The following is a 10,278-nucleotide window of genomic DNA, read 5'->3' as shown; positions in this document are numbered from 1 at the left end:
CCCAGGGAACACCAGGGCTTGCACACTAAGTGCTCACTGGAGAACCAAGGACAGAATGGGCTCTTGAGCATGCAATAGGCTTCCCTGATGATGTGTGCTGTTAGCTAATGATGGTCTAAGACTCGCTTTTGGAGTTGTACTCCTAGAGAGTGAGGTGCGGGAGGGACACAGAGTCCTCATGTTCCTTTCCTTTAAGTGTCTGTATCCCACACTTGGAGAATGAATAGCTGTCCCGAGGAAAACAGGTTCTGTTGACACTGGGGCAGGAGTTCAACTGTATCCTCGACTCTCTCAATTAGGGAATAGTGCATTCTGTTCTAAATTAGACCACGTTTTAACAGCCATGGGAGGCCTACTCATCAGTGACACGGGCTAAGACCATGACAATATGGGGGATGACCGCACGATGGCCTTTAAATCCTGTCAATCCTGTAAAAATAGAATCACAGCAGCTTTTGGACAATGTGATTCACTCCACTTTATTCTGGATGCATATTACAAATAACAACTCACAACATTCCAGTGGACACGGAAAGCTAAGGCCATTCTGTGAGTTATTTTTAAAACTTGGTGTTCTCCACATAATGATCTTTTAAAAATGAGTTACCAAAACCAAGACTCTGAAATAAAAATTTAAAGTTCAAGACACCTGTAGAGTCATATTTAGTCTGAAGTTCATTGTATGGCCAAGCCATTTTCATCTTCTATAGTTAAGTTAGAACACTAGCCACTAGCTCAGCGTCCAGCTCTTTGCTCAAAGTTACAACATAGTGTTTTGTTTCTGTCAACCAATGACCAGTATTGAGACACCATTTTCTCCTCCTAATGAGTGACAAGGAGAGAAGTTAAGGACACGTTATAGAACTCTTGGAACAGGAAAAAGAAGGGGACCCGTAACTAAGGCACTGAAAGCACATTATTTTCTATAAAGAAATGTAAACAATTCGCCACCAACAGGCCCCTCTGCTAGTCTTTGTGACCGTACTGGAGCCTCTCCATTGGGCCAGAGCTGAGAGCCGGTGAAATGGAAATCTGTCTGTCTGCAGAACTCAGGCCTGGCTACCAATATGTGGTCTGCATGTGGAGTGCCCACCATTAGAGTGCATGATGCTAGTCCTTTCTCATCTATGTTGAGAGCACACAAGGGCAGGGTTTTAGTCGTAAGAGATGAGTTCTTTCAGACACTTATGCATTTCATCTTCAGCCTTTCCGCATGTAGCCTGACTTAAGTTCAGGACTCCTTGAACTTATTGCAGAGATACCTACTGTGGGAACCTGTCACCTCGCCAGTTCCCCTCCTTACTGGTTCATATTGTAAAGTGAAATGATTTACATTATAAATAACCCACAACTACTATACTTAAAGTCTCCTGGATGGGGTCAGCTAGCCAGCTAGTGCTGTGAACATTTCAGTCCCTCAGTCTCACTGTCATATGGAGCAGGGGCTGGGTTCTGCTGTAGCAGGGCTGCCAGCTGCTAGGAGCTCTGGCTGAAGGGTGGGGTGTAATAGGGGCATTTCTAAGGCCAACTACCATCAAGGATTGATTTAAAGCAGTTCCATGCTCAAAATCATTATATATGTAATATATATATATTATATATAGTTAATAAAAATTTTAACAAAGCTAAATATGTAGGTAAAAACAAATTATTTTTTTATTTAAATATTAAATATTTAAATTTTATTTAAAAGGGGATTTTCTTTTTCCTTTTGGAGAAACTTCTCTTAAAGCAATTTCTCTAGTTTTAGTGCTATACTTAGAATTATGAATTTGGGGTAGATAATAAAATTAAGGGTTTCCTACCTTAAGCATGTTTTTCTGTGATCAAAAGAGGAGGAAGATCTTCCTGTTGATTGGAGAAGAAGAGGCAAAGGGTGAGGACACACAATGAAATGGGCATCACTACTTGGTAATCCCAGGTACTGTGTGGAGAGCAGCTTTTTCTTTTTACCTGGGAAACAAATGTAATTTTGATTGCTAGCTATTTCCATGTTTAAATGTGATCCAAGGAAGTTGCAGAAAAACTTAAAATTGCAGTCTTTCCCATTAAGGTAAAGGGGGGGAAAGGGTTGCTCTTTTTTTGTGTTTTTAACCTTAAAACAGCTGTGTTGAGAGCAGATGTGCACAGAAGCTAATTAGTAAGCTCCTGGCAGAACTGAACTGAGCTTTGATAGAGCAGTTAAATACAGGCTGGTTGGTTGGTGTGCTTCCATAGCGGCACCCCTCACAAACACAAGCTCCAAAGAAACAAACTGAACATGATCCACTAACTGTCCCCACAGGGCTTTCTTAGAGAACGTGCTGCTAAGCTGAGCAGGAAGGTGAATTCTGGTCTGAATACACAGGGCAGTGACAGCTCCTGAGAGTGCCCAGCGGGGGCTGGGTGGGGGGATTGACAGATTTGCTAACAGCTGAACAGTTTTACGGGCCTGTACAGCCCCTGCCCCAATCAATGACAAAGACAGGCCCATGTAGCTCAGTGGGAACAATGGCCACATGCTCTCTTATCCAGGACAATGGTGCTATTGGCCTGCTGGGTTTTCATGGCTTCCAGATGATAGGGCTATTTGGTAAACAGCTGGTCTGTGTGGGTTTAAAAGTTACTGTTGAGGGAGAGTTAGCGAGGGAGTCCTTGATCTCAATGAAAGGGTTCATTCTGGGTTAGCATTTTTAGTTTTAAGAGTGAAGCTCATCAAGGCTTGGGGGCTTTGGCTATAACATCCTGTCTGTGGCCATTTTTGTTGTAGCTCTGATGGCAAAAGGCAGACACCCTACACGAGCAGGACACACACCTGACTTCCACTGTGCATGGGCTCTAAAGCAGTATTTCATAAGACCGCTTCTGTCTGAAATACAAGAATGTTCTAGTACACCTTTACATGTGCCAGTTCACACTGATGAAGAAGCTACACCTGCTAAGGAGCAGGAGGCAATGAGGACCGAGAGAAGAACAAGCTTAGAACCCAACTGGAGAGCCTGCAGGTGCTCCCTGAGCAGAGTGAGGTGTGACTTCCAGGTGAGAAAGGGGCTTCCTGCTGCTGGCTTCAGCTCAAGGCTTTGTGAGTGAGCAATGAAGGGCTCCCTGTGAACTGGTGGTCAGTTTAGGACAAGACAACTGCGGTTTGGGGTTTGAGGGCTGTAAAAGGACGAAAGGATAGATGGACAGTGCCTCCCAGGGGAGCCAGAATACCACCTGCCTACAGCGCTGGGACATGTTCGTGGTGCCAGGCCTGCCTCTGGGCTGGCAGCCTGTCAGAAGTGGACTGACCCTTTCAGAAAAGCTTGCATCTTGTCTCAACGGCCTCCTGACTGTTTCTAGTATTCTGGCCCTGGTTATTCATAGCGATTGACCCCTGCTACATATGCAGCATTGGAATTACATTCAGAGAGTTAAAGAAACTTAGCAATATTTCCCCCAGAAAATTAAGTGCAAAATATCTTTAACAATAAATGATGATAGTAAGAAACACTTGACATAGTCATGCAAAAACTCATCCCGGTTTACAAAGGCTGTAACATTTCCACAACGCTCCTAGAGTTTTATGTGGTGAATGCAACCGTCTTACTTGTTTTTCTTTGAATTTAAATGTGGATGCTTGTGGAAAAAACGGTAGCATGCAAGTTCAATGATTTCCAGTCCACCAAATATTCTCTCCTGCAGCACGAAAAGCACAATGCTGATTAGGAAATACCACCAAACTAGGCTGTACCAATATATGAGCAGGCACATTGCAGAGCAGAACAAAGTCCAATACAGTACGGACAGCAGCTTGACCACTAGGACTCTGAGCTCAGACTTGCAAGGTGGCACTGTGCTCTGTCCAGTAAAATGAAAGCTTTTTTCCCCTTGGTAGAAGGAGCGCAGTCTCTCTTCCTTCTCTTCCCACCGCTTGTGGCACCAGAGCTGCAGATCCTCCTTGGAAGTGGGAAGGGTATCGACTGGATACCTATGGACATGGAAGTGGATCTCCTTGGGAAAGTCTCCAAGGAGGAGGTGTTTCTCAGTTTGAGGAATGTTGTAAGGATATGCCACGGTGATGTCATGGACAGCATCGAGGTTGTTACCTAGGATTTGGAAAGATGAAAACTTTAGCAACAGTCAATGGGATGGTAATGCTGATTTGCTCTGCCAGGCAGAGCTATGAGCATGAAAAATCAGGACAGAGTGAACCACCATGAACAAACAAGAGCTAAAAATACCAGTGTTTCTGGGTACTTAGGTCAATATTTACCAGCCAGTTTTAGCTTTTTTCCTGTTTGCTAATTACCACAAAGACCTTTAAAAAGAAATTATCTTCATTCCCAGGAATGGTAATCTGCATTCTAGAACTGCAGATAGACACAGTGAGCTGGAGCTGAGGGAAGAGAAAAGGGTATAGGCTAGCCTTTCGGCCACAGGATGTTACACTGACACAATTAACATACTCAGCTCATCAAAGGCGATAGCAATGTGTGCACCTTTACCTTAAATGACCATGATAATCATTGCAAAGGAACCTCAGAAACAAACCTAAAGAAACTGTCAGTCATTTGAACACTTCTGCACAATTAAAAAAACAAACAAACAAACAAGCATAACAACTTTGATCCTGACCTGAAACACCATTCTGCATAGGAATTTTTTTTTTTTAAAGATAGGGTTTCTCCATGTATAGCTATGGTACCTGTCCTGGAACTCACTCTGTAGACTAGGCTGGTCTCAAACACACAAGGTCCTCCTGAGTGCTGGGATTAAAGGAATGTGCCACCACTGCCTGGCTCTGCACAAGTATTTAATGGAGTTGTTTTCGAAGTCACACACCAGATGCTGACAACAAAGACATGGTAAACACGGTCCCTGGTGTCCTTCAAAATGTTGCTAACATAATCAGGAATGTAAGAATGCACAAGATCCCAAGCAGCCCCATGGGAACATGGCAGATGAGGTGGGGGAAGGAACAGGTTCTGTAGATGGGGCAGGTTGAACACCATGGGAGCAGGGCATTAAAAGCAGTCTGGGGCCCGTGGTATAGGCCTTCCTGTATACTGTATGTGGCAGAGGAGCAGCTTGGGGGTAGTGGAGCACAAGCAGTGTGCTCCACCAAGGGCAAAACAGTGGCTGTTACAACAGGCACGGAAGAAGCCGTCTACAATGGTAACAAGAACTGATGTGACATGGTGGCCAGCTGGAGGAGGAGGGGTGTACAAGAGGGAGTGTTCTTTGGCTTAGCACTGAACTAATGGTGGGGCCTTGGAGGTTAGAGAGCTGGTGCGTTGTACGATCTGCAGAGGACACCGGCTACCACTCAACTGAGCCCTGGTCCAGGGAAGCTTAGTGTTCTGCCCAAGGGGTACAGTGGTGTAGGAGGTTCTTCTGTTCATGTGTTGCTTTCATTGGTTAATGAATAAAGAAACTGCTCTGGACCTGATAGGGCAGAACTTAGGTAGGCAGAGAAGACAGAATTGAATGCTGGGAAGAAGGGCAGAGTGGCAGAAACCATGGATCCTCCACCTGAGAAGGACTCCAGTTAGAATCTTGCCAGCACGTGGCGATACACAGATTAATAGAAATGGGTTAAATCATGTGAGAGTTAGCCAATAAAAAGTTAGAGCTAATGGGCCAAGCAGTAATTTAATAAATACAGTTTCTGTGTGGTTATTTCGGGTGTAAGCTAGCCGGGCGGCCAAAACAGAATAAGGGCCCGCTCTCCACGTAACAGTACAGCACTATTGGTACTATTTCTGAATGTTGTTATTATCTTCAGTGAATAAACCTAAAAGTGTTTTTTATTAGTCATAGAAAATAATGGGGGGCTGGAGAGATGGCTCAGAGGTTAAGAGCATTGTCTGCTCTTCCAAAGGTCCTGAGTTCAATTCCCAGCAACCACATGGTGGCTCACAACCATCTGTAATGAGGTCTGGTGCCCTCTTCTGACCTGCAGTCATACACACAGACAGAATATTGTATACATAATAAATAAATAAATATTTTTTAAAAAAGAAAACAATGGATTTTTGTTATGACAGTTTCATAAAGGTAGGTGATATACTCAAACAATATCCATCCCTAGTCTTCTCTTCTCTCCCAGTAAACAGACTGGCTGAGGACTTGGCAGAAGAGATGACTCAGGCAGGACTTGTGTGTGGTGACCGCAGTCGGAATAGCGGTTCCTGCATGGTAGGAAGTACCTAGAAGGCACAGGAGGGAATCTGGGGAACAGCAAAAGTATTCTAGACGGAGGTGAGACCACACAACGTTGGCCTCTATCAGAATCAAACGGTATCTGAGCTGAGAATATTTCACTCTGTTCAAATTTTACCTTGACAGCAATAATGGCAAAGAAGTGAAGCAATTTTCCACCACACTCCTTCAACTGAACCCGTCACTTTTAAAAAAGGTTCTTCAAGTCTTCTGTAACTGTCCGTCTAGGCTACACTGCAGTTTACTTTAGGGTAACACCCAGGTTTCAACTTGGTTTCTTCATTCTTTACAGAAACCTTCCCTTGACTGGACAGTCAGTGTGGCACACGCACTCTCTCCACACAGACCAGGCTCTGCCTGCTTCTGCCACTTGCCACAGTCAGTGTGCTTGTGGCTGCCGGACCTCAACTCCACCCTCAGTTTCCCACTTTCTCTCACAGTGAAGGAAAGATATTCACCATGTCAAAGTCACACGTTTTGTTTAAAAACTCCTCTGGTTTCCTCCTTCCACGCAAACCCTTCTCAGAGCTACTGGCATCTCTTGTACCTACAAAGTACATGGCTGACTGATTCTGAGAGTTAAAGGAGACACACAGGCCATCAGGAAGCAGTGCTGATGTGTCTAGGAACAGTTCCCACCATCATGGTGTCTGTGGGGAAAGCGCATCCACATCCTGTCTTTGCCACTATCCATAGCATTATTTGTCTAGACCCCAATCTAGATGCCAATCAGGGGCCTCCCTGCTCAAGATAAATGTTCCAACTGATGTTTTACAAAGCTTTCTCCTGAATTCCTTGTTTCAAATACATAATTATCTCCCTGAAATGCCTGACTTCAATTTCCTTCAATATCCAGCTCAAATGAAGAGCCTTTATTAAATGCCAAGGTCCAGCGTGGCCCTGGCTTGCTGTGAGACCCAGCCACCACTGTATGCTCCAACAAGAATCACGTTTGCTTCTTTAGAGCCCAGGTTTTAAAGAGGTTCTAGAAATGTGCATGTGATCAGTATGTGTGGGATTTATCTTCTCGCTTGAAAGTATGGGCACTAGTTATACCTTCTTTGTGGGAAAGTTATAATAATTCAGTGGGGGAATGCAGAGTGAGTCTTGGACCCAGTAAGGTCATAAATGTTATCACTGACTACAACACTTCTTGTTGGTTTAGTGAGGCTGAGTAGGCCTCATGATAGTTTTTCTATCTTGGGTTCCACGAATTGTTGGTCTTGGAAGGGCAATAGTCCAAATCTCTTATAAATTACTTGAGATTTAGAACTTTGGAAGGCTATTATTATAATCCAGCATAATTAAAATGCTACCTATTTATATAGCAAGTAAGTACAGAACAGTGTTTAGATAAAAAGATAAATTAAAGGGAAGAGGAGCTGGCAAGAAGAAACTTCTTCCTTGACATTCACGTCCTGAGCGTCAGGTAGCATAAGGGCTGGCTTCCTTAAGCTCAGACTTAGACATGGGTAAACACATCAGCAAGAGAAAGGTCTGTGCTTACGGAAGGAGAGTCAACAGTCCTGAGATGGTTTAACCTTTATATGAAGTAAAGGTCTCCAGACAACACAAAGGCCACAAGACACTATTCTGCTGGGTGGGAGAGCCTGAGTCTATGCAGGCAGAGGAGCTTACTTCTGTACCACATCTCTATCCCTGGTTTGTGCCCTGGAGCCCAGGGAAGCCAGTACCGCGAGTTAAGGACAGGGAAAGGGGGGCATGGCTGCAGGGGCTGGGCTCACAAATAAGACAGTGAAGAAAGAAGAGTCAAAAGTTGAGACATGCTTCCACTTACCAGTTAAAATAACAGATTAAGAAAAATACTTCTGCTATCGCTAAGGTTTTATATTATCCTTACACCTGGCTGCCATCAATAGAAAGCAGTTTTAAAAGATCTCATTCTTTTTCAGATGAGCTAAATTACAGGCATGGATGCCATTTGCCTGCACTGGGCTCAGAAAGTAGATTTGTTCTCTTTTGGATACTGTACCTAATGGAATTATTTTATAAAGCTAGTGCTCTGTTAGTGGAGAACAGAGCAGTTGCTCACTTGTCCAGACCTTACTTCTAAGACTTGGACAGACACAGGAGGATTCTGAATACTCTAGTCATGTTTAAATAACCAACAAAGGTGAAAACTAGGATTGACTTTTCCAAATGTAATGTCCATAAGGGAATGTCTCTAATCATCTCAAGTTGAAGTCTTGGCATTAAAAGAATCCTATCTAGGGGGCTGGAGAGATGGTTCAGTGGTTAAGAGCATTGCCTGCTCTTCCAAAGGTCCTGAGTTCAATTCCCAGCAACCACATGGTGGCTCACAACTATCTGGAATGAGGTCTGGTGCCCTCTTCTGGCCTGTAGACATACACACAGACAGAATATTGTATACATAATAAATAAATAAATATTAAAAAAAAGAATCCTATCTAGTGTCAAATGGTCACCGCGAACAGGAGATTGCCAAATCCTTATGCATTTGTATGTTTAAAAGGAAAAACTGGAAGACACTTTTGTGAGCTCTAAAATCGTATCAAAGGGAAGGAACGCTGCTGTACCCATGCTCACTAAAGCATGTGATCCAACTGTGCAGCTTATGACCGAATAATCCAAATTCCCAACAGTGATCTTAGACAGAACTAGTAAGGATTGTAAATTTCCCTTTCTTTCCCCATTTCATAACCAACTATGTATAAAATATACAAAATACAACTTTATATTTCATTTTGATACCTTGATTACATAAAAAAATCTAGCTGGATCTGAATCCATAAATTTAACTACAAATAATGGCAACTACTAAAGGAACTTGTTACCCATGATCCATTTTATGTTAAAATAAAAAGCTAGCCGGGCGGTAGTGGCGCACGCCTTTAATCCCAGCACTTGGGAGGCAGAGGCAGGCGGATCTCTGTGAGTTCGAGACCAGCCTGGTCTAGAAGAGCTAGTTCCAGGACAGGCTCCAAAACCACAGAGAAACCCTGTCTCGAAAAACCAAAAATAAAATAAAATAAAATAAAATAAAATAAAATAAAATAAAAAGCTAAAGGTCACTGATTTTTTTGTTTTCATATTTAAAAACAAAACAAAAAAACTATCATCCTCAGGACAGAAGTTGGGTTTATAACTAAGCAACCATTCCCTTGCACTAGCATTGACGCGTTGGCACTAGTCAGACCACGCTGAAGAAGTCTTGAATGGACGAGTCAGAAATAAAGACAAAAACTGCTAATAAATAAGACACCATCCAGCTTCAAAATAAGAGCATGCATGAGCCTCGAGACAAACTGGTGTGAAGACTCCAACAACACCATGTGCACTGCCAGAGAATTTCTGTCATTTCCAACTTGGAACATTAGTCACCATTTTTTTGCCCAAGTTGAAAATTTATGGAACAAAAGGTAGAGACAAACAAACAGCAAGCAGCCCTGTACCATGTGAAGCAGTGAACAAACATACTGAACAAAGAGCAAGTAGCCCTGGACCATGTGAAGCACTCTTTTATACTTCCCATCCATGTCATTTAAGATGTCCTAAGATATTTTATGGATGAATGTTTGGGAGAACAAAAGTCCCTTTGTCTGGATGCTTACGTTATTTTCATTTACTGACATTAAATAGATATTTTTGTGATCAATGATAATAATATTTTAGAGAATGTGGAGAAGTTAGATCAAAGAATGTAAATGAATGTTAAAAATTTTTTGCTACATAAAAATAAGCAACTGACTCCCCAAAATGTTTGAATATACACAAGAAACTTATTTTTTGTGTAATTTTACTAATGCTTGTACTGTGTTTTTAGAAAGTTTTTGAAACATAATTTTAATTTGATATGTCTTGATAACACATCTATGGGATATATATATATGTGTGTGTGTGTATATATATATATAATACTTCTGCATGCTTTCAAAATTCAGTTTTGTGTCATTTCTTAGAGTTTATGAGCTTTTCATGCAGCAAAGATATCATGCTTTATTACACTTGGTAGTATTTTGACATCTGACCACTAAGGAGTTTTTCCTTTTTAATTAGTAATTTATTTGGGTGTGGGAGGTGGGGTGGCTGTGAATGGAGGCCAGAAGCGGGTGC

At 42.5% G+C, this 10,278-nt stretch overlaps 1 protein-coding gene across 6 annotated transcripts in view; it reads right to left on the bottom strand.

Annotated features, from left to right (window-relative positions):
* Window positions 1–463: 463 nt before the first annotated feature.
* Window positions 464–10,278, bottom strand: part of Lclat1 (lysocardiolipin acyltransferase 1) — a 122,951-nt gene continuing 113,136 nt past the window's right edge. For all 6 annotated transcript variants that reach the window (XM_075955302.1, XM_075955303.1, XM_075955300.1 and 3 more), the window contains one exon: window positions 464–4,067. In XM_075955302.1, coding sequence (XP_075811417.1) covers window positions 3,565–4,067 — 503 coding nt within the window. In that variant the 3' untranslated portion in view covers window positions 464–3,564. The remainder of the gene's footprint in view (window positions 4,068–10,278) is intronic.

Source organism: Microtus pennsylvanicus, chromosome 21 (assembly GCF_037038515.1).
Source record: "Microtus pennsylvanicus isolate mMicPen1 chromosome 21, mMicPen1.hap1, whole genome shotgun sequence".
Taxonomy (NCBI): Eukaryota; Metazoa; Chordata; class Mammalia; order Rodentia; family Cricetidae; genus Microtus; species Microtus pennsylvanicus.
The sequence above is the reverse complement of the archived record's forward strand: the minus strand, read 5'-3'. Positions and strand labels throughout refer to the sequence as shown.